At 44.7% G+C, this 25,023-nt stretch overlaps 2 protein-coding genes across 6 annotated transcripts in view; one reads left to right on the plus strand and one right to left on the minus strand.

Moving 5' to 3' along the window:
- Positions 1–373: 373 nt before the first annotated feature.
- LOC115165002 (LMBR1 domain-containing protein 2-B) lies at positions 374–17,024 on the plus strand. 2 transcript variants are annotated; one of them, XM_029717999.1, is made up of 18 exons: positions 374–504; positions 761–1,035; positions 1,449–1,546; positions 3,490–3,588; positions 3,711–3,878; positions 4,030–4,240; positions 4,684–4,758; positions 4,894–5,007; positions 5,167–5,350; positions 5,911–6,092; positions 6,392–6,525; positions 6,774–6,879; positions 11,562–11,659; positions 11,886–11,992; positions 12,234–12,280; positions 12,543–12,642; positions 13,230–13,326; positions 15,207–17,024. In XM_029717999.1, the coding sequence occupies exons 2-18, from the start codon at positions 862–864 to the stop codon at positions 15,262–15,264; spliced, it is 2,052 nt and encodes a 683-aa protein (XP_029573859.1). In that variant the 5' UTR covers positions 374–504; positions 761–861; the 3' UTR covers positions 15,265–17,024. The 2 variants fall into 2 exon arrangements, 1 of the variants encoding a protein (XP_029573859.1); XR_003870042.1 differs by lacking the exon at positions 12,234–12,280 and having other exon boundaries at positions 15,207–15,228.
- A 5,516-nt stretch (positions 17,025–22,540) lies between these two features.
- The window catches only part of spef2 (sperm flagellar 2), a 50,543-nt gene continuing 48,060 nt past the window's right edge, over positions 22,541–25,023 (minus strand). For all 4 annotated transcript variants that reach the window (XM_029717993.1, XM_029717992.1, XM_029717991.1 and 1 more), the window contains 4 exons: positions 24,798–24,968; positions 23,957–24,151; positions 23,159–23,281; positions 22,541–22,827 (listed from right to left, as the gene is read on the minus strand). In XM_029717993.1, coding sequence (XP_029573853.1) covers positions 22,762–22,827; positions 23,159–23,281; positions 23,957–24,151; positions 24,798–24,968 — 555 coding nt within the window. In that variant the 3' untranslated portion in view covers positions 22,541–22,761. The remainder of the gene's footprint in view (positions 22,828–23,158; positions 23,282–23,956; positions 24,152–24,797; positions 24,969–25,023) is intronic.

A 25,023-nucleotide genomic window follows, 5' to 3' on the forward strand; every position in this document is an offset into this window, starting at 1 on the left:
CCCTCAAGCTGTTTTTCCAAAACAATGGCGGAGTGTCCACTCTGTTATTGTTTGAAAAGCAGATTAGGCCTACCCATTCAAAAATATTCTCTGCTAGAAAAAAACAATATGACGTTAGAACACACGTGTCAAACACATTCCACTGAGGGCCGAGTGTCTGCGGGTTTTTGCTCCTCCCTTGTACTGGATCGATGAATTAAGGTCACTAATTAGTAAAGAACACCCCTCAACTGGTTGTCTAGGTCTTAATTGAAAGGAAAAAACAAAAAACCCGCAGACACTCAGCCCTCGGTGGAATGAGTTTGACACCTCTGTGAGCTAGAGGGTGTAGGCACATAAACCTACATTTCCCGACATGCCAAGTTGGTCCAGACACGCGCACTGTTGCGTAACTGTTTCAAAGGTTGCGTACACCACTTTTCAGAACACTATGTTATTATCAGGTTATTATACGTGAGAGAAGAGACCGGCTCGGATAATTTCAGCTGGGGTTCAAGGATCGAGGTAAACTTATTATACTTTTATTGTGGCCTGATATTAACAATATTGTTAACCTTAATTAATTAAATCGACCAAAAATATCGCTAACGTTAATTTATAGGCTACTAGTCCTTATAGGCTAGATTACAACATTACATTTTCAACCTATCAGGAAAATGTTATATAACGGGTAAAGCATATGAGTCATATTTGCATTTAGCCCACACAGCCATTTGGATTTGTACCGTAGCATTGTCAATGTGTTTGTATTGCTACCTAGGTACCCGCCCCCAGTCTGTGCAGGGTTCACACAGACACACAGACAGACAGACAGACAGTGTGTGAAGGTGATGCACAGTATGTGGCTATAGCAGCAACAGGATGAGCGGTGGAGCCCTGGGTATCGAGATTGTGCTGGTTTTCTTCCTGCCACTATTTCTCCTGCATCGCTATGGACACTTCCGCAAGCAACACCCACTGGTGCTGTTCGGGACCCTCCTGTCCTGGTATCTCTGCTTCCTCATCGTCTTCATCCTTCCCCTGGATGTCAGCACGGTATGTTGCCCCTACCCGCCGATCGTGAGTCAGTTTAGCACTTCCCCCAGTATTGGTTAAGGTTGGTATTTGAGGAAGGGAAGCTGATCCTACATCTGTAGAGGAAACTTCACCCCAGAGTGTATGAAAATCTGCTCATGTAGGGAGATGTACAGTAGGGGTGTTAAAGTGATGAATAACTGTTACTCTGTCATGCAAAATAGTAGTACATTAAATTACTATATTGGCTTCATTACATGTGTGTGTGCGTGTGTGCTTGTATGTGTGTGTGTGTGTGTGTGTGCGTATACGTGTGTGTGCGTGTGTGCGTGCGTGTGTGCGTGTGTACGTGTGTGTGTGTGTGCGTGTACGTGTGTGTGTGCGTGTGTGTGTGTGTGTGCGTGTGCGTGCGTACGCACACATTCTTATTTCAGACCATATATAACCAGTGTAAGATTGACAACGAGAAGCCCAGGGATCCCAGTTCAGACCTCTTTAATCAGACATCCAACTCCTCTGTCTTCCCTACAAGGTACAGTACCAACAGGTCCAGGACGTTACCGCGTTCCTCAACTAACACCCTGTTATGCTATGCACTGAACGCCATGGACTAAATTCATGACCAATTTGTGTAGTGACTGGCTTCAACGTAGCGTAAGAGGGAGCTAGTAGAGGAACTCGCTAATTAAGTACCTGGACCAGAGCTACAGTTGAAGTCGGAAGTTTACATACACTTAGGTTGGAGTCATTAAAACTTGTTTTTCAACCACTCCACAAATTTCTTGTTAACAAACTATAGTTTGGCAAGTCGGTTAGGACATCTACTTTGTGCCTGACACAAGTCATTTTTCCAACAATTGTTTACAGACAGATTATTTCACTTATAATTCACTGTATCACAATTCCACTGGGTCAGAAGTTTACATACACTGAGTTGACTGTGCCTTTAAACAGTTTGGAAAATTCCAGAAAATGATGTCATGGCTTTAGAAGCTTGTGAAAGGCTAATTGACATCATTTGAGTCAATTGGAGGTGTACCTGTGGATGTATTTCAAGGCCTACCTTCAAACTCAGTGCCTCTTTGCTTGACATTATGGGAAAATCAAAAGAAATCAGCAAAGACCTCAGAAAAAAATTGGTAGACCTCCACAAGTCTGGTTCATCCTTGAGAGCAATTTCCAAACGCCTGACGGTACCACGTTCTTCTGTACAAACAATAGTACGCAAGTATAAACACCATGGGACCATGCAGCCATCATACTGCTCAGGAAGGAGACATGTTCTGTCTCCTAGAGATGAACGTACTTTGGTGCGAAACGTGCAAATCAATCCCAGAACAACAGCAAAGGACCTGGAGGAAACAGGTACAAAAGTATCTATATCCACAGTAAAATAAGTCCTATATCGACATAACCTGAAAGGCCGCTCTGCAAGGAAGAAGCCACTGCTCCATAACCGCCATAACAAAGCCAGACGATGGTTTGCAACTGCACATGGGGACAAAGATCGTACTTTTTGGAGAAATGTCCTTAGGTCTAATGAAACAAAAATAGAACTGTTTGGCCATAAAGACCATTGTTATGTTTGGAGGAAAAAGGGGGAGTCTTGCAAGCCGAACAACACCATCCCAACCATGAAGCACGGGGGTGGCAGCATCATGTTGTGGGGGTGCTTTGCTGCAGGAGGGACTGGTGCACTTCACAAAATAGATGGCATCATGAGGGAGGAAAATTATGTGGATATATTGAAGCAACATCTCAAGACATCAGTCGGGAAGTTAAAGTTTGGTCGTAAATGGATATTCCAAATGGACAATGACTCCAAGCATACTTCCAAAGTTGTGGCAAAATGGCTTAAGGACAACAAAGTCAAGGTATTGGAGTGGCCATCACAAAGCCCTGACATCAATCCTATAGAAAATTTGTGGGCAGAACTGAAAAAGCGTGTGTGAGCAAGGAGGCCTACAAACCTGACTCAGTTAACCCAGCTCTGTCAGGAGGAATGGGCCAAAATTCACATAACTTATTGAGGGAAGCTTGTGGAAGGCTACCCAAAACGTTTGACCCACGTTAAACAATTTAAAGACAATGCTACCAAATATTAATTGAGTGTATGTACATTTCTGACCCACTGGGAATGTGATGAAAGAAATAAAAGCTGAAATAAATAATTCTCTTTACTATTATTCTGACATTTCACATTCTTAAAATAAAGTGGTGATCCTAACTGACGTAAGACAGGGAATTTTTAGTAGGATTTAATGTCAGGAATTTTGAAAAACTAAGTTTAAATGTATTTGGCTGTGTATGTCAACTTCCGACTTCAACTGTAAGTACCAACTGGACTGTCTGCTGACAACTTTATGACTTGTGGTTATGTAACTGTTGTCCTGTATTCATGTGGTTTCCTTTACAATGTGTACATAGTGTTGTCTCTTATGAGGATGACCTGTGCTGGTGTCTCTTTAATTACAGCACACCTAAAGTATGTCACAAGCCATGGAGCTATATTCCTGATGGAATTCTGCCAGTGTTTTGGCGTGTGGTCTACTGGACCTCTCAGTGTCTGACCTGGTGAGCTCCACTGTCCACCCACCCTGACTGCAATAGCAACCATTTACCAGAGGAGATTTCCACTCTATTTTTGGCTAATGTGTTTTTGTTGTTTTTATTTGTCCGTCTGTTTGTCTACTCAGGCTGTTGCTCCCCTTCATGCAGTCCTATGCACGCTCTGGGGGCTTTTCTATCCTCGGTAAGATTAAGACGGCCCTTATCGAGAACGCCATCTACTATGGCACCTACCTGGTCATCTTTTGCTCCTTGCTTATCTACGTAGCTGTCCATCCCCAGTGGCAGCTAACCTGGTGAGTAAACCCCATCACACCTTCTGCATCCCTGTCCTGTCCTGTCCCCCCTCCTGCCTCAATCCAACCCAATCTAAACATTAGCCATTAGTAGGGAAAATGCAAATCTGACCCTAGATCAGCATGTAAGTGTCTCTGTCTTCTCTTCCAGGCAGGGCCTGCAAACCATTAGCATCGCAGCAGCAAACACCTGGGGGCTTTTCCTCTTGGTGCTGTTGCTAGGTTACGGCCTGGTGGAGATCCCGTGCTTGTACTGGAACTCCTCTCGCCACGGTTACCTGTTGGCCAAGACCTACTTCAAGGTGGCCAAGCTGGCGACGGAAAAGTCAGACGCCGAGGAAAACATGGATGACGCCATGGAGGTGAGATGGATGAGAAGAACTAAAGGAAGTAGTAAAGTATGATGGTTTTCAAAGGTCCACTCAGCGATATGGCGTGTCCGTAGGTATAGCGGGGCAGACCTCCAATATAAACAAAGACAGTACGACGCAAGGGGCTAATCTTGGCAGCATTTGTTCTCACGTTGTACGAGAGAGGAGCGGACTCCTGTGCAGATGGTAAATATTGTCTGCGTCCAAAATGGCTCCCTGTGGGCCCTGGTTAAAAGTGGTGCACTATTTATGGAATGGGGTGACCATTTCTGACGCCACCATTATCTGTGAGGCAGTTCATATCAGATCAGCCTCTTGCTTTGCACTCTCTCTGGTGTTTACACCACGCTTTATAGAGACAGTCATATCGCTGAGTAAAAGTAGGACAAATCAATGCATTGTTTTGGGCCATTGAATGAATTTCTCTTTGACAGGAGGTGGCAAATGTCAACGAATCAGTTGGGTACAGTCACCCCCTAAGGAACAACATTGACACTATTTTGAGAAAGGTAAGAATGTTAGAACAAAGTTGAATACGTCCGTGTGTAAACCAGAGGTATAGTCTATAATAATGATAATGAATCATGTTAACTATTAATATGAACGACTAAGTCTAAAATCTCAACTAAGCACATCCATTTTAGTGTCCCATGGAAATCCAGGAGAAAATGGTGAGGCTGAACACGGAGGACAGTGAGGATGAAAGCACACAGAGGACCTATCCTTCCAAAAGGAGCCTAGTGAAGCTTCATAAGCAAGTAATTATGGTTGAACCACCCCCTTAATGAAACGTTCTGAAATGTCCCTTTACATGGTCAGACGGTGATTGAATTAGGCTCAGATTGTTGGTGTGAAACTAACCCATGATGTACATAGTGTCTAGGAGTGGGGTGATCCTAGTATTGTGTGTTGGCCAGGTGATCTATGCTGGCCAGAGACACAGTCAAACCCAGGTCCAGTGGGCGATCCTTCTGGAAGAGGCCTTCCATTTAGAGGACGTGTGTAAGAATGAGACCAGTGCCTCCCATCAGTTTGTCCATAGTTTCCCCTCCTCCCAGCCACCCGGCTGGCTTGGCAAATACCTGTACACTCCCACCATAGGTGAGTTCAAGTAGGGGACGACTGATTTCTTCAATAGTCCTATGGTTGTGTCCCAAATGGCAGCCTATTCCCAATGAAGTGCACTACTTTTGACCAGGGCCTACAGGGAATGGGATGCTATTTGGGATATAATTTACTGTATGCCTACTGTCTAGCCACGGTCAGCTGACCTGTGAACACGTTAAACTCTGGCTGTCGTGAAAGGACTGTGTTGTGAAAGCTGTATCAGCCCCTTTAGAAAATCCACTTATCAAATGTACACAGAGAACGACTTTATTCAGTAACTTCAACAGACTGGCTCTTGATATTCATCAATTGTGTGTGTATGAATGTATTATTATCTATCCTCGTGTGTGTGTCCCTCCCTGCCCCAATACTCATGGCAATATCTGACTGAAATGTGAACTTTTCAAAAGAGTAAACTCACACACCTTAATTTACCCGTGGAGCAAAAAGTATACTTATTAAAAAGAAGCAAAACTCTTCACACCAGTAATCTTAACGCTTCCAACAATTGAATGGATCTATTTAGCAACATTTGGTGTGGTGTTTTTCTATAGAGTGGTACTGGGAGTGTGTGCTGCGACAGTGGTGCTACCGGCTGCTGGCACTACTGCTGTCTCTACTCTCTGTAGCTGTGGTGTGGTCTGAATGCACATTCTTCAGCACACATCCTGTCCTCTCTCTCTTCGCCATCTTCATCCAGTTAGCAGAGAGGGACTACAACTACTTGTACATAGAGGTAGATATTATCTTTGGGATTCTGTGTGTATAGTTAGCCTGGGTGCCAGTCTGCAGCGCAAGCTGATTTGGGACCGGGCTAGTTTATTGGCATGTTGATCTGAAAAATGTCTTAACTGCGACAATAAAGTAACTAATACTATTACTACTACTAGATCTTTAGGATAGCATAGTTGCAAACACAGTGTGGATAAATTACATACAGGAAAATGTATAAGTATAACAGAAAATATGGAGAAAGGTTTTTCCGTTGAGTACCAACGAGCCAAATGAGCGTTGTGATGTTCTGTCCACCACCAGATGGCGTGCTTCGTCACTATTTTGTTCCTGTGTGTTTGTGTCTACTCCACCGTGTTCCGCATCCGAGTCTTCAACTACTACTACCTGGTACCTCACCATCAGACAGACGCCTACAGCCTACTGTTCAGCGGAATGTACGTCTCTCACCGCTGAAATATACCATGTTTTGTGAAGGTGTGTCTATGGTGTCCATTTTAGGACAGCCTCAAAAAGAAGTCTTTGCTGAGACTGAAAGAAGCTGAGACTGCGGCTGTCCTAATATGGACACCGTAGATGTCACTATTTGAGCTTGGTTCTAGAGCTTTAGAACTCTACAACATTCCAGTCTACATGTTTGTCTGAGTATCACTTTGAGTACCGTGTGTATACCTTTAAAACACAGGCTGTTCTGTCGACTGACTCCTCCGCTGTGTCTCAACTTCCTGGGTCTCATCCACATGGACTCCTCCATTTCTCACCAGCAGAGAATAGAGACAGCATACACCACAGTGAGTCACACCCGGATCTGCATCCCAAATGGCACCCTATTCAATATACACTGCCCTACAAATGCAAAACGCAGTAACTACGGCAACAGTCAAAATGAAAATATATATATATTTTGTTCCTAACCAGCCAAATAGGTTGTAGGTAGATTAACTGATGTATCATATTATTATGAAGTAATTGTTATGCATATAAACATGACCACTGATTAGCTTCCCTGTGGCTCAGTTGGTAGAGCATGGTGTTTGTAACGCCAGCATGGTGTGTGCAACACCAGGGTTGTGGGTTTGATTCCCACAGGGGGCCAGTACAAAAAAAAATGCATGAAATGAAACGTATGCATTCACTACTGTAAGTCGCTCTGGATAAGAGCATCTACTAAAATGTAATTTGACCTATGACCCCTCAAAATATTATTTTTGCAAATGAAAGAGATATATAATTGATAAGAGAATTATCTAATAAAGGTAAATGAATCAATAATTCATTATTAATTAGTAGTTATGTAGCATGGATAATGAATAATTAATGTACTGAATGTTAGTCCCATAAAGTCTAGTAGAGGCTGGAAAGGGAGAGAAATGTGTGTGCGTATTGATGGACCTAAGAGGACTGTAGACATTTGTTCTACCTGACCTAGCAACTGTGAGAGGCTTTGGAGGAAATATGGGAGTAACTCTCAGTAATCTCGGGGGAAGGCACAGGCAGCGCTGGATAGTGATTAACAGTGGTGGGAAGTCGAGGGAGAGATACTGTTCACCTACTGTTTGTGTGTATGTGTGTGCATAGGTTATCTACTTTTGGTGTGGAGGTGTGTGCGTAAGCGGAAGAGAGGATAAAATGAACTTCTTTGTGCATGTTGGGCAGAACGTTCTCTGAATAAACCGTACAGACCTTTTGCAGAAAGCTGAGTCCTTGCCTAATTATTAACCCATTGTCTTACAAACCTTGGGAATTAGTCAAGGCTTATTGATTGTTAATTATTATCATTGGAATAGAATAATTCCTTTGACAATAATTTACATACATATTCACACTCCTGAGTCAATACATGTTAGAATTACCTTTGGCAGCGATTACAGATGTGAGTCTTTCTGGGTAAGTCTCTAAGAGCTTTCCACACCTGGATTGTACAATATTTGCACATTATTCTTTTTAAAATTCTTCAAGCTCTGCCAAGTTGGTTGTTGATCATTACTAGAAAGACAATTCAACTCTTGCCATAGATTTTCAAGATGATTTAAGTCAAAACTAACTAGGCCACTCAGGAACATTCAAAATCGTCTTGCTAAGGGAAAGGGAAAGGGGGATACCTAGTCAGTTGTATAACTGAATGCCTTCAACTGAAATGTGTCTTCCACATTTAACCCAACCCCTCTGAATCAGAGAGGTGCGGGGGGCTGCCTTAATCGTCATTCACGTCTTCAGCAACTCCAGTATATATTTGGCCTTGTGTTTTTAGGTTATTGCCCTGCTGAAAGGTGAATTTGTCACTCAGTGTCTGGTGGAAAGCAGAATGAACCAGGTTTTCCTCTAGGATTTTTTTATCCTAAAAAACTCCTTAGTCCTTGTAAATGATAAGCATACCCATAACAGGATGCAGCCACCACCATGCTTGAACGTATGAACAGGCCTCCCCAGTGGTGCAGTGGTCTAAGGCAGTGCTAGGAATGCCACTAGAGTTTCTGGGTTCTACTCCAGGCTCTGTCGCAGCCGGTCTCGACCGGGAGACCCATGGGGCGGCGCACAATTGGCCAGCGTCGTCCAGGTTAGGGGAGGGTTTGGCCGGCAAAGATGTCTTTGTCCCATTGCGCACTAGCAACTCCTGTGGCGGGCCGGGCGCAGTGCACGCTGACACGGTCACCAGGTGTACAGTGTTTCGTCTGACACATTGGTGTGGTTGGCTTCTGGGTTAAATGGCCATTGTGTCAAGAAGCAGTGTGGTTTGGTTGGGTTGTGTTTCGGATTACACGCGGCTTTCGACCTTCACCTCTCCCGAGTCCGTACGGGAGTTGCAGTGATGGGACAAGACTGTAACTACCAATTTGATACCATGAAATTGGGGAGAAAAAAATTGTAAAAAAGGAAGAAAGAAAAGAAGAGTAGCACTCAGTGATGTGTTGTGTTGGATTAGCCCCAAACATAACGCTTTGTCTCCAGCACATAAAGTTAATTTCTTTGCCGTTTTTTTTTGCAGTTTTACTTTATTGCAAAGAGGATGCATGTTTTGAAATATTTTTATTCTGTACAGGCTTCCTCCTTTTCACTCTGCCATTTAGGTTAGTATTGTGGAGTAACTTCCAATGTTATTGATCTATCCTCAATTTTCTCCTTTCACAGCTATTAAACTTTGTAACTGTTTTAAATTCGTCATTGGCCTCATGGGGAAATCCATGTGCGGTTTCCTTCCTCTTCGGCAACTGAGTTAAGAAGGATGCCTGTATATTTGTAGTGGCTGGGTGTGTTGATGAACCATCCTAAGTGTAATTAATAACTTAACCATGCTCAAAGGGATTTTCAATGTCTGCTTTTTTTTTACCCATCACCCAATAGGTGCCCTTCTTTGCGATACTTTGGAAAACCTTCCTGGTCTTTTTTGTTGAATCTGTGTTTGAAACTAACTGCTCGACTGAGGGACCTTACAATTATCTGTATGTGTGGGGTAAAGAGATGAGGTAGTCATTAAAAATGCATGTTAAACACTATTATTGCCCTCAGAGTAAGCCCATGCAACTTATTGTGATTTGTTAAGCATTCTTTTGTCCTGAACTTATTTAGGCTTGTCATAACAAAGTGTTTGAATACTTATTGACTCAAGACATTTCAGCTTTTCATTTTTTATTCATTTGTAAACATTTCTAAAAACATAATTCCACTTTGACATTGTGTGGTATTGTGTGTAGGCCAGTGACACAATTTCAATTTAATCCATTTTAAATTCAGGCTGTTAACACAACAAAATGTGCAAAAAGTCAAGGGCTGTGAATACTTTCTGAAGGCACTGTATATGCTTAATGCAAAGGCAAAGTGCAGTATCTACACTCTAAATGTGTTGATCCAACTTTCTTGTTGTTTTTCTGTTTGATGGGAACTGTTTGAGAGTTCTAACTACATTCCAACTGTATTTAATGATGATATGTAGTTGTGTTTTGAATGTTATATTGTAGTGACCCTCAGTAATGTTCTCGCCATAGGACTATTTCATCACGCAGAATGTTTATACTAAATATTTGTGTTTGTGCAGCATCTACAATCGAAATGTGTTTATTCAACTTTGTTGTTGTTTTTTCTGTTTGACTTTGTATGGTAATTTATTTGACTTAAGGGTCATAGGTCAAATCAAATCATGGTTTATATGCATAAAAAGGACTTCATAATCGGATGATACATCAGTGTATCTCTTATCTATCTACAACATATTTGGCTGGACAGCAAATACATTTTAAAGACATTTTTCTCACTTTCATTGTTTGCGTACTTACTGCTCTTTGCCTTTGCATGGCAGAGTGGGTAACGGGAGTCAAAACATGGTGTAAAAAAGCTAAAGTGCAGTAACTTCACTTAGTTACTGCAAATTTCACACTCTATTTTCTCTGAAACGGAACATAATTGAACCAGGACACTTTGCCACAAGATAAAACAGATACTGCCAAGCCTGATTTCAGTCTTAACTACATTTTGACCAAAAGTGTAGTTTCTGCGTTTTGCCATTGTAGGGCAGTATAGACCCCACAGTGGAGGTGTCATAAATACCCATAAAACCTAGCGGTCAAACAGGGAAATAGTTCTAATCGTTTTTCCACCATTCATTTTTCCCATTGTGGATTTTAGAAACAATTAAAATAAGGACTGTGGGAAAAAGGAATGGTGGAAAATTGATTGAATTTGACCGCTAGGTTTTATGAGTATTATGACTCATACTGTGGTAGTCTGTAGTGCACTACTCTAGACCAGAACCCTATTTCCTATATAGTGCACTACGCTAGACCAGAGCCCTATTCCCTATATAGTGCACTACTCTAGACCAGAACCCTATTTCCTATATAGTGCACTACTTTAGACCAGAGCCCTATTTCCTATATAGTGCACTACTCTAGACCAGAGCCCTATTTCCTATATAGTGCACTACTCTAGACCAGAGCCCTATTTCCTATATAGTGCACTACTATAGACCAGAGCCCTATATAGTGCACTACTCTAGACCAGAACCCTATTTCCTATATAGTGCACTACTCTAGACCAGAACCCTATTTCCTATATAGTGCACTACTCTAGACCAGAACCCTATTTCCTATATAGTGCACTACTCTAGACCAGAACCCTATTTCCTATATAGTGCACTACTCTAGACCAGAGCCCTATTTCCTATATAGTGCACTACTCTAGACCAGAGCCCTATTTCCTATATAGTGCACTACGCTAGACCAGAGCCCTATTTCCTATATAGTGCACTACTTTTGACCAGAGCCCTATGCCCATATATAGGGAATACAGTGCCATTTGGGACGCAGCCTCGGTCACATGGGCTCTCTCATTGTAAAGGAAAACTAGTCAAGTCGTGAGGAACCCACTTGGCATTCTACTGAATAATGAACATGACCCTACTGGGATTTATTTAATCAGCTAGACTTTCTAGGTATTGGAGCCACCATTTTCTCAACTCCATCTTTCTTGTGTCTACCAGATCATGGGCTCTATGCGTCTCCTCTCCTTCATAGCAGATGGTTTCTACATCTATTACCCCATGCTCATAGTCCTCCTCTGCATCGCCACCTACTGCAGGTAAGTCTTGTCTGCAGATCTATTTGACATCCTCTCCAGGGGATTCCCATCATAAGACAACAGGGTCTATATTGACATTTGTCTCATAGGATCAGTTTAGAAGTGATATGCTTTAACAATCAATGGCTATATTCATTTAAAGTCCAGAAATGGAAGCCCAGATTGCCTCCTTTAACTAACACATGGCAGTGTGTTTTTCTTCCTCCCCTCCCTTGTGTATTTCCAGCCTGGGTACCCGCTGTCTCAACCTCCTGGGGTTCCCACAGTATATTAGTCAGAGCGATGACTTGACCTCTGAGCTGGTGGAAGAGGGCAGAGAGCTTATCAGAAGAGGTACTATTGTAGGGTGAAGTTGCCTCTGGACTCCGATCTTGGATCAGATTAGCATTGGTTGAGGTTAATATTGTGGGAGGGGCAGCTGATCCTAGATATGTAACTAAAGGAAACTTCACCCCAGAGCACTGTTGTACACTCAGCCTGGATGTCATTTGAGAAGCTCTCCTTTTGGAGTCCAGTGTGGTTAAGACCAAGTCTGGGACAATGTTGCCACTATGTCTGCTTGTTGTTGTTGCAGAAAGAAGAAACCGACAGAGAAGCGAGGATGGGGAGAGTCGGAAACGAGTGAGCACGGTCCTTTCTTATTTTGAGTCTTCTCTGAACACTGGAGAAGACCCCATATCAATGTTCACACCACCGCATTACCAAACTATGAACCACCTGCCAGCTCATTGGGTTCACTGTCTGTGTAAAATGCTCCGGCATGAAGTTTCCCTTAGGTACAGATCTAGGATCAGCTTCCCTAATCCTGGATGCAAAAACTGACTCAAGAACGGACGTCTAGGGTCAACTTAACCCTACACCATGTAAAATAACTATTTTTCAGGTATGGAGAGAGCGCTATGGAGAACAGCGAAATGTGAGGAGGAACAGAAATGGTTATTCCGAGTTAAAGGACAACGACTCTCCCTCAGACAGCAGTGACAGTGAGTATGAAGTTTATGATGATCATTTTCAACATACCTAATTGTCACGTCCTGACCATAGTAAGTTGTTATTTTCTATGGTAGAGTAGGTCAGGGCGTGACAGGGGGTGTTTGTCTGTTTTTTGTATTTCTAAGTTCAGTTTCTAGTTTTGTATTTCTAGGTTGGTTTTTGTTTGGCATGACCTCCAATTAGAGGCAGCCGGTTGTCTCTAATTGGAGGTCATATTTAAGTTGATGTTTGTCCCACTTGTTTTTTGTGGGTGATTATATTTTGTGAGTAGTGTTTGTTTCTCCTGCGTCACCATTTGTTGTTTTGTCCTTAAGTTTATTTTTTGCATTGCATTAAGTTTCACCGTTTAATAAATATGTGGAAAGAAACAGACGCTCAAAAAGAAACAGACGGTCCGATCATTCAAACAGCTATGACACTAATGCATTATAGCCGTCAATCAAATGTTATTTTGCGTCCCAAATGGAACACTGTTCCCTATGTAGTGCACTACTTTCCCTATGGGCCCTGGTCAAAAGTAGTGCACTACATTGGGAATATGTTGCCATTTGGGACGTAAACTGTGTGTTCTCTTCAGCTGCCCAGTTGACCTGGAGAGAGAGCTGGGATCACACTGGGCTACTTCAGGACGTGGACACCACAAGCCTAGATCCTAGTGATTCTCCAACCCAGAGGTACTAGATCCTAGTGATTCTCCAACCCAGAGGTACTAGATCCTAGTGATTCTCCAACCCAGAGGTACTATGCCCCAGTCATTCTCCAACCCAGAGGGACTATGCCCCAGTCATTCTCCAACCCAGAGGGACTATGCCCCAGTCATTCTCCAACCCAGAGGGACTATGCCCCAGTCATTCTCCAACCCAGAGGGACTATGCCCCAGTCATTCTCCAACCCAGGGGTACTATGCCCCAGTCATTCTCCAACCCAGAGGGACTATGCCCCAGTCATTCTCCAACCCAGAGGGACTATGCCCCAGTCATTCTCCAACCCAGGGGTACTATGCCCCAGTCATTCTCCAACCCAGAGGGACTATGCCCCAGTCATTCTCCAACCCAGAGGTACTAGATCCTAGTGATTCTCCAACCCAGAGGGACTATGCCCCAGTCATTCTCCAACCCAGAGGGACTATGCCCCAGTCATTCTCCAACCCAGAGGGACTATGCCCCAGTCATTCTCCAACCCAGGGGTACTATGCCCCAGTCATTCTCCAACCCAGAGGGACTATGCCCAGTCATTCTCCAACCCAGAGGGACTATGCCCAGTCATTCTCCAACCCAGGGGTACTATGCCTCAGTCATTCTCCAACCCAGGGGTACTATGCCTCAGTCATTATTTGAAATAGTATTAGGGCTAGATTTAATCGGTGTCACGGAAGATCCGTGTTATAGTGTGAAGGAAATTTAAAGGTGATTTCCGATTGAGCCGACATGCAGCGTTTACCGTGAATGCAGTCTCCGCAAACGCACGAACATTGCCTTTAAATTTTAATCGCACTATAGAGCAGATCTTCCATGATATTGGATTGAATCTAGCTTAATGCGAATACTAAATACTAGCATGGTCACAGATCTGAGTGGGCTTTTGCCTTCCATTTTCATTGTCAAGCCATGAAAACTCCATAAAGAGTTGGCAAGAGAGCAGAAACAGACTGGCGCCCAGGTTAGTAGATTACAGACTGGCACCCAGGCTAGTAGATTACAGACTGGCACCCAGGCTAGTGGATTACAGACTGGCACCCAGGCTAGTGGATTACAGACTGGCACCCAGGCTAGTAGGTTACAGACTGGCACCCAGGCTAGTGGGTTACAGACTGGCACCCAGGCTAGTAGATTACAGACTGGCACCCAGGCTAGTGGATGACAGACTGGCACCCAGCCTCGTAGATTACAGACTGGCACCCAGCCTAGTGGATGACAGCCTGGCACCCAGCCTAGTGGATGACAGCCTGGCACCCAGCCTAGTGGATGACAGCCTGGCACCCAGCCTAGTGGATGACAGCCTGGCACCCAGCCTAGTGGATGACAGCCTGGCACCCAGCCTAGTGGATGACAGCCTGGCACCCAGCCTAGTGGATGACAGCCTTGCACCCAGCCTAGTGGATGACAGCCTGGCACCCAGCCTAGTGGATGACAGACTGGCACCCAGCCTAGTGGATGACAGACTGGCACCCAGCCTAGTAGATGACAGCCTGGCACCCAGCCTAGTGGATGACAGCCTGGCACCCAGCCTAGTGGATGACAGCCTGGCACCCAGCCTAGTGGATGACAGCCTGGCACCCAGCCTAGTGGATGACAGCCTGGCACCCAGCCTAGTGGATGACAGACTGGCGCCCAGGTTAGTGGATGACAGACTGGCACCCAGGCTAGTAGATTACAGACTGGCACCCAGGCTAGTAGATTACAGACTGGCACCCAGGCTAGTGGATGACAGACTGGCGCCCAGGCTAGTGGATTACAGTGCATGGTGGGAAAACATTGTTTTATTATAATGGCAGTAGAAGAGAAAGGGGAATGATTGAGCTGATATTATTTCTCCTTGGTCCGTCCCTCTCTAGGTACGCAGGAGGACGTTACCTCTCCCTGGCGTCCTCTCGGACACACAACGATGTCTGAGAGGAGCCCCTGCTCAGAGGCTGTGGGACTGAACTGACCTTTCCTCATTGCCCACACTAGAGTTGCTAGAGTTCCATGGATATTGTCTTCTTCTCTTTTGTCCTTTAGCCTGTTTGTCTGGAGAGAGATATTTATTTAATGCACATTGGGATCATAATGAATACGATAACATGGATCCGAGATCAGGACTGGCTTCAGTAGTCCCCCAAGAACAAAACATTGTCTGACCTCAGGAACAAGGGATGCATTAGGGCCCCTGACCAAGTGCTTACTTTTTCTCCCCCTCCTTTTATTTCTGTTTTTAGAACCCATTCATTCTGTAACAACTACTCAGTGAGTGTATCTTTATTTAACTAGGCAAGTCAGTTAAGAACAAATTCTTATTTTCAATGACAGCCTAGTGGGTTAACTGCCTTGTTCAGGGGCAGAACAACAGATTTGCACCTTTTCAGCTCAGGGATTTGATCTTGTAACCTTTCGGTTACTAGTCCAACACTCTAACCACTAGGCTACCTGCCGCCCCAGTTACCATTAATCTCACAATGCCTCTTCTTTGCCAGGGTATGTATGAGTTTTTAGGGTACGATGACAATACATCTCTTCTTTCTAGGAGATTTTCCTGTGCCTTGATTTTTCTGAAGGCATAATGGATGTGCATCCTAGTTTTGCTCCATTTTAAATGGTTTTATTTCCATAAATGCTGTATATTTAAATATACATTTTTAAATCAACAAGTACTGACTGCACTGTCGTTTTTTGATGAATAATAACTCATCTCAGTGATGTTTGAAGCTTGGACCTTAATTGTGAGGATGGTGTGAACCATGTTAACCATTAAGAACTGTGTGAGTAAAGGTTTGATTATGTAAAATATTATTATTGAACCATTTTACCCCCCCCCCATTATATCTCAGATCCAGTTTCAATAAATCATCCCCCCCCCAAAATTGTGAAAAACTATTTTGCCAAATATCAATTAAATAAAAGGTATGAATTTGTAAATTAACTTTGATCTACATTATTATACCTGTTAATGAGAGCATTATTATTGATGGTTTATGGTGATGAACGGATGATTTGCCCTCCTCATACCTGCTAATGGGAGACTTTAGGCCTAGTGGGTCATACAGTATGTGTGGAGGCTACTATGGTTCTATGACTGCATTCCAATGGGCTCAGGTCATAAGTAGTGCACTATAAAGGGAATAGGGTGCCATTTGGTACACAGACTATATGTGTGGACTGGTGGTCCCCGTACGGGGGTGGGTCCCAAAGACCTTCCCCATTATTGATTAAGGGGACCTTAAGATCCATATGTTTTGCTGCAGGCCTTATAAGATACTGTTGCTATGTGTCTAAAAACTCTGCGACTATACGTTGCAGTAGCATCTATATTAGTCTTTGTGGTTAAGCCCTGGCTGTTGTGAGAGTGTGCTTGCAGGCTGGGTCTGAGTCAGACTGAAACTAGATAAAGAGAAGTAACCGCTGTCTGGTTTTGACATGTTGATCTTGTGTGACAGTAGACAATGCTAATAAATTCAGAGAAGCTACTGTACAAGGTTACCTTATAAGGTAGCCTCAGCTTATTGATACACACATACATTGACGTAGGTGATCATACCACTAGGGAGTGATCACATGTATGAAATCAGCTGTGCCCTTAGGTGGGGTGCTGAATTTACGGGGAAACATGCGTGCCATGTTCCTGTTGTCAACTTCTGTCTGCAATTGCATTAATAAAGGTTTTTGATTGATTTACTTAAAGATATTGTCTGATTGCTGATTTCACCAATAAGCAAATGATTGACAAGGAACCTACCCCGACAGTGGATAGGTCCTTTGGCTCCAGACTCTCCAGTGTTCTTCTCTGTCGGGGTTAAATGTAGCCCTGAGGCAGGGCAGGGATTACCCATGTTTCATGGGAACTGACCCAGAGAAACCCATTCTGTATTCTCTATTAAAATCCATAACAAACTTCAATGACTTCAGCCGATCCCGACCGGCCACGCTCTGTACAGTCTGTTCCCTTCTTCGCCATGTTTGCGTGCGAGACGGGCCTGTCTGAGAAGAGAAGCACCGGCACCTTCATCTGCCTGACAGCCCTCTCTAATCACTTATTTCCCCTAATCTACGGTACCAGTCAAAAGTTTGGCGACACCTGCCTGCCCCGACACCATTCAAGGGTTTTTCTTTATTTTTACTATTTTCTGCATTGTAGAATACTAGAAGACATCAAAACTATGAAATAACACATATAGAATCATGTAGTAACCAACGAACTGTTCAAATATATTTCATATTTGAGATTCTTCAAAGTAGGTGGGGACGGGTCAAGTCCCACTCTGGTTCTTAAGGGGACTGAGGCCGGGCAGTGACCACACTGATCTAAAAGATGGGGAGGGGCTAGAGGATGGGGAGGGTCAGTGACCACACTGATCTAAAAGATGGGGAGGGGCTAGAGGATGGGGAGGGGCAGTGACTACACTGATCTAAAAGATGGGGAGGGGCTAGAGGATGGGGAGGGGCAGTGACCACACTGATCTAAAAGATGGGGAGGGGCTAGAGGATGGGGAGGGGCAGTGACCACACTGATCTCAAGGATGGGGAGGGGCTAGAGGATGGGGAGGGGCAGTGACCACACTGATCTCAAGGATGGGGAGTGTTGCTTTTGTCTCTTGGGGGTTGGAGGGATGAGGAGAAAGTGGGGTCTAAAGTAGTGCACTATATAGGGAATAGGGTGCCATTTGGGAGTTATGTCGGGCAGGCAGGAAACATGACTAACGGTCCTCACCATCTTTTCCTCCCCTACTGCGTCCTTCCCTCCCTCCTCCCCTCCCTCTATTACTCCATCCCACATCCAGGTTCAAATCAGTTCCATGGTTGGCCAATTGGGCCACACTTGATTTGGACAGTCCCCAATAGATGATCTGTAGATGCTTAAACTGTTGCAACTCTGTTGATAAGTAATAGCTTGCTAAAGTTACGGTTAGGTTTAGGGTCAACTTAGGCTGCTAGGGTTAGGGTTAACTTAGACTGCTAGGGTTAGGTTTAGGGTTAACTTAGGCTGCTAGGGTTAGGGTTAATTTAAACTGCTAGGGTTAGGTTTAGGGTTAACTTAACTGCTAGGGTTAGGTTTAGGGTTAACTTAGGCTGTTAGGGTTAGGTTTAGCCACATATTTAAATCTAATAGTTGACAGCTGAATAGTTTGTTGACAATGAATTGAACATCTATTAACCATCTATCAGAGCATGCGCAGACCAGCTGGCTGGTGTGTTTACGGACATATTCAATCAATCCCTATCCCAGTCTGCTGTTCCCACATGCTTCAAGAGGGCCAACATTGTACCTGTTCCCAAGAAAGCTAAGGTAACTGAGCTAAATGACTATCGCCCCGTAGCACTCACTTCCGTCATCATGAAGTGCTTTGAGAGACTAGTCAAGGATCATATCACCTCCACCCTACCTGACACCCTAGACTCACTCCAATTCGCGTACCGCCCCAGTAGGTCCACAGACGACGCAATCGCAATCACACTGCACACTGCCCTAACCCATTCTTACATTCATACCTATGTAAGAATGCTGTTCAGCGATTACAGCTCAGCATTTAACACCATAGTACCCTCCAAACTCATCATTAAGCTTGAGACCCTGGGTCTCGACCCCGCCCTGTGCAACTGGGTCCTGGACTTCCTGACGGGCCACCCCCAGGTGGTGAGGATAGGAAACAACATCTCCACCCACAAGGGTGCGTTCTCAGCCCTCTCCTGTACTCCCTATTCACCCATGACTGCGTGGCCATGTGTAACAGTGTAGGTTCCGTCCCTCTCTTCGCCCCAACCTGGGCTCGAACCAGGGACCCTTGCACACATCAACAACTGACACCCACGAAGCATCGTTACCCATCGTGCCACAAAAGCCACGGCCCTTGCAGAGCAAGGGGAACAACCACTTCAGGTCTCAGAGCGAGTGACGTCACCGATTGAAACGCTATTAGCGCGCACCACCGCTAACTAACTAGCCATTTCACATCGGTTACACATGCACGCCTCCAACTCAATCATCAAGTTTGCAGACGGCACTACAGTGGTAGTAGGCTTGATTACCAACAACGACAAGACGGCCTACAAGGAGGAGGTGAGGGCCGTCGGAGTGTGGTGTCAGGAAAATAACCTCTCACTCAACATCAACAAAACAAAGGAGATGATCGTGGACTTCAGGAAACAGCAGAGGGAGCACCCCCCTATCCACATCGACGGGACAGTAGTGGAGAAGGTGGAAAGTTTTAAGTTCCTCGGCGTACACATCACGGACAAACTGAAATGGTCCACCCACACAGACAGCGTGGTGAAGAAGGTGCAACAGCGCCTCTTCAACCTCAGGAGGCTGAAGAAATTTGGCTTGTCACCAAAAACACTCAAACTTTTACAGATGCACAATCAAGAGCATCCTGTCGGGCTGTATCACCGCCTGGTACGGCAACTGCTCCGCCCACAACCGTAAGGCTCTCCAGAGGGTAGTGAGGTCTGCACAACGCATCACCGGGGGCAAACTACCTGCCCTCCAGGACACCTACAGCACCCGATGTCACAGGAAGGCCAAAAAAATCATCAAGGACAATAACCACCCGAGCCACTACCTGTTCACTCCGCTATCATCCAGAAGGCGAGGTCAGTACATGTGCAAAAAACAGCCATCACTAACATTGAGTGGCTGCTGCCAACATACTGACTCAAATCTCTAGCCACTTTAATAATTAAAAATTGGATGTAATAAATGAATCACTAGTCACTTTAAACAATGCCACTTTATATAATGTTTACATACCCTACATTACTCATCTCATATGTATATACTGTACTCTATACCATCTACTGGTAGTGACTTTATCCTCACAGACATATTCACAGCCAACCTTACTTTGCTACCTGACAACTTTATGGTTTTAACTTTTTAATTACCGTTAATATTTTTTGTTTTTCCCCTCACTCAACTTTATTCATTCAACTTTTTCACTCCGGACGTTTTATCTGGACATGGTTCGTCAGGACTTCCAACAGCCGAAGCTAAGTAGTAACATTAACATTACGTCTTTTAATTTCAAGACAGGTTTCAAGACTGGTCATTCAACTGAGACTGCTCTTCTCTGTGTCACGGAGGCTCTCCGCACTGCTAAAGCTAACTCTCTCTCCTCTGCTCTCATCCTTCTAGACCTATATGCTGCCTTTGATACTGTGAACCATCAGATCCTCCTCTCCACCCTCTCCGAGTTGGGCATCTCCGGCGCGGCTCACTCTTGGATTGCGTCCTACCTGACAGGTCTCTCCTACCAGGTGGCGTGGCGAGAATCCGTCTCCGCACCATGTGCTCTCACCACTGGTGTCCCCCAGGGCTCAGTTCTAGGCCCTCTCCTATTCTCGCTATACACCAAGTCACTTGGCTCTGTCATATCCTCACATGGTCTCTCCGATCATTGCTACGCAGACGACACACAATTAATCTTCTCCTTTCCCCCTTCTGATAACCAGGTGGCGAATCGCATCTCTGCATGCCTGGCAGACATATCAGTGTGGATGACGGATCACCACCTCAAGCTGAACCTCGGCAAGACGGAGCTGCTCTTCCTCCCGGGGAAGGACTGCCCGTTCCATGACCTCGCCATCACGGTTGACAACTCCATTGTGTCCTCCTCCCAGAGTGCTAAGAGCCTTGGCGTGACCCTGGACAACACCCTGTCGTTCTCCGCTAACATCAAGGCAGTGACCCGATCCTGTAGGTTCATGCTCTACAACATTCGCAAAGTACGACCCTGCCTCACACAGGAAGCGGCGCAGGTCCTAATCCAGGCACTTGTCATCTCCCGTCTGAATTACTGCAACTCGCTGTTGGCGGGGCTCCCTGCCTGTGCCATTAAACCCCTACAACTCATCCAGAACGCCGCAGCCCGTCTGGTGTTCAACCTTCCCAAGTTCTCTCACGTCACCCTGCTCCTCCGCACACTCCACTGGCTTCCAGTTGTAGCTCGCATCTGCTACAAGACCATGGTGCTTGCCTACGGAGCTGTGAGGGGAACGGCACCTCCGTACCTTCAGGCTCTGATCAGTCCCTATACCCAAAGAAGGGCACTGCGTTCATCCACCTCTGGCCTGCTCGCCTCCCTATCTCTGCAGAAGCACAGTTCCCACTCAGCCCAGTCAAAACTGTTCGCTGCTCTGGCACCCCAATGGTGGAACAAGCTCCCTCATGACGCCAGGACAGCGAAGTCAATCACCACCTTCCGGAGACACCTGAAACCCCACCTCTTTAAGGAATACCTGGGATAGGATTAAGTAATACTTCTAACCCCCCCCCCCCAAAAAAAAGATAGATGTACTATTGTAAAGTGGTTGTTCCACTGGATATCATTAGGTGAATGCACCAATTTGTAAGTCGCTCTGGATAATGACGTAAATGTAAATGTAATTGCAGTCGCTGTACACATAATATATCAGGAGAAGGATCGCCTTATGGTGAGGATAGCTGTGCCACCAGTATGTACAGATAGTAGCGTTAGTATAAATCCCCTCGCACAGTCCCCGCAGCTGAACAATTTTCTCATGGCTTCTGAAAGGAAACGCTGTAGGAATGCTCAACCGGTGTCGCTCATTCAGCCGACAGAAACTTTCAACCGGTTCTCCCCATTAAGCAGCGGGTCGGAGTCAGAGGCCGAGCCTTCTCTGGTCTCTATTCCTCCCATTACGGGGTCTGAGACGCCGAAGCTTCCCACCATTAGCTCTGACAAATTGAAAACCCTAGTCATTGGCGACTCCATTACCCGCAGTATTAGACTTAAAACGAATCATCCAGCAATCATACACTGACCAAAAAATTGGATCATATTACTCCAGTGCTAGCCTCCCTACACTGGCTTCCTGTTAAGGCGAGGGCTGATTTCAAGGTTTTACTGCTAACCTACAAAGCATTACATGGGCTTGCTCCTACTTATCTTTCCGATTTGGTCCTGCCGTACATACCTACACGTACGCTACGGTCACAAGACGCAGGCCTCCTTATTATCCCTAGAATTTCTAAGCAAACAACTGGAGGCAGGGCTTTCACTGGGGGGGGGCTGGGGGAAGTGAGGTGACGTGACTACTGTGTAGTTGGAGACGGTGCCCGAGCTAAGACGTTTGAGTTTTGGACCAAAATTTGATTTAATATCGGGGACAATGTTTGTTGAGGATATGTTAAAGCCAGAATCATTAACAGCATCAGCATAACAAGAACAACAAAGTCTTCATTTTTGTGAATTTAATTCAACATTTTACTTCAAGAAAGAGGCATGTAAATTCATAAACTGAAGGTTAACATTTTGAAATAATTAATTCAAATTAATTTACTTTATAATGCACTGTATAATTTGCTGAATTATTTTAAGTCAACTGCATTTCTAAGTGGATAGGAATCTCAGGTTAGCTTGTGAGAGTTAACTGCGTGATAAATGAGGTATATTTATCTTAAGACGCCATCAAAGACAGAGGCTCCCCTTCGCTCTGTTGGACCTGCAGAGCTCGGTGAATATCCTGGGAATGAGAGGGAGAGCATGGAGAGGTTAGCTTGATCACTGTTTAATAAGAACGTGAAGAGGGATTCTTTCTTTATTCTTTCTTTATGGGCTTGGACCTGGATTCAAATAGTATAGTTTCCTTTCAAATATTTGAGCAGTGCTTGATCAATCTTGGGGACCAATGAAACAGTCCCAAAAGCACACAGATCCCACCCATTCGGCAGACTCAAACAAACATTCAAAGTATGTGAAAGAAAGCCAATACTATTTGAACCTAGGTATCGTATTGTGAATACTATACAGTGTGTTTATCTTTTGAGTGAAGTTTTCTATTGGTCCATACTAACAATGAGTTGGTATTGAGAGGAGCCCTCGATCAGATCTTGTATGACCGGATGCCGGGATAGGATGGAAAATGGAATCTTGTCCTCAACCTTGTACCCCAGTTCTCTGTAGACCTTCACAAAGTCCTGTGGGTAAAGAACAATCCTAGACTTAACAAGCAGCTCCAAAAGAACATGTACACGTTTTCGTTCAAAAGACAGATTGATGTCCCGGCACAGCCAGAAGAGGACTGGCCACCCCTCAGAGCCTGGATCCTCTCTAGGTTTCTTCCTAGGTTCCGGCCTTTCTAGGGACTTTTTCCTAGCCACCGTGCTTCTACATCTACATCGCTTTCTGTTTGGGGTTTTAGGCTGGGTTTCTGTACAGCACTTGGTGACATCGGCTGATGTAAAAAAGGTCTTTATAAATACATTTGACTGAATGATTGATTGATTGTTGAAATCGTTCATCAATTAACCAGATAGTTCAGTTCATCCCAGTAAATCAAAATGAGGTTATTTTTTATTTTTGCAAATGCATTTCCAAAATGCTACCAATCACTGTGAAGTGTTAGGTAGGAGTGGATAAGAGTGGCATCATCATTTGGCAAAAAACAGCAACATAAGCAATATGATTAAGTGGGAAGTAGTGTTTCATATGTCTCTTAGCCTGGTCCCAAATCTGTTTCTGCTAACTCCTTGTCACTCACTGTCATGACAGGGAGTTGTCATGACAGCACAAACAGATCTGGGACCAGGTTTTTCATATATATATATATATATATATATCTTACAGAAGAGAGTGAAACTCCTGTCCTGTACCTCTTTATATTCATCAGGACTCTTCCAGTTGGGATGGAAGCGGTTGTGGCATGCCCCCCAGGCTCCCCCGTGACAGATAGCTCTGAGGAGGGCAGGGATGGACACCCCCTCCTCCCCTCTTGGCCCCCCCTGAGTCTCCACCTCCTCCTCTAGCTCGGTCGACTCACTCAGCCCCTCCTCCATGTAAGGCACCGACTACAAATTCACAGTTAGTCATCAAACAATGGATAGAAATGAGTATATGCTCTGAGCTATCCCACCAAGGCCAAGCTACTACTACTAATGGTACTACTGCTACAACTACTACTACTACTGCAACTACTGATACTACAACTACTACTGCTGCTACTACTACTGCTATTGCTGCTACTACTACTACTACTACTACTACTACTACTACTACTACTGCTACTTAGTTATCAACATACCATACAGTATGTTGATGACACTGGACTTGAAACATATGCACATGATTCATCTAATAGGGACTATGAGGTGTAGTTAAGACAAAACGGTACCATATTCCCCTATATAGTACACTCCTTCTGACTAGAGCTGGGACACTATATAGTACACTCCTTCTGACTAGAGCTGGGACACTATATAGTACACTCCTTTTGACTAGAGCTGGGACACTATATAGTACACTCCTTTTGACTAGAGCTGGGACACTATATCGTACACTCCTTTTGACTAGAGCTGGGACACTATATAGTACACTCCTTTTGACTAGAGCTGGGACACTATATAGTACACTCCTTTTGACTAGAGCTGGGACACTATATAGGGGAATAAGATGCTACTTCACATGCAGCCTTGGATGCAGAGTGACGTAGCCAACCTTGAGAAGTCTACTGCTAGAGTGGTGTCGAAGTGGCTGTCCCATGACGACACTGAGAGCTCGGACAAAGCCCTGCATAGGGTCAGGGTGGGCGGCGAAGTACAGCAGCATGGTCACGTAGTCGACACGAGCTGGCGAGCAATTGGGGTCGGAGAAAAGCAGAAAGAAAAACTGCAAGAAATATTTGCAGATGAGTTATCAATGCAACATTGTGTGATGATTTGTA

This window comes from Salmo trutta, chromosome 27 (assembly GCF_901001165.1).
Source record: "Salmo trutta chromosome 27, fSalTru1.1, whole genome shotgun sequence".
In the NCBI taxonomy this organism is placed as follows: Eukaryota; Metazoa; Chordata; class Actinopteri; order Salmoniformes; family Salmonidae; genus Salmo; species Salmo trutta.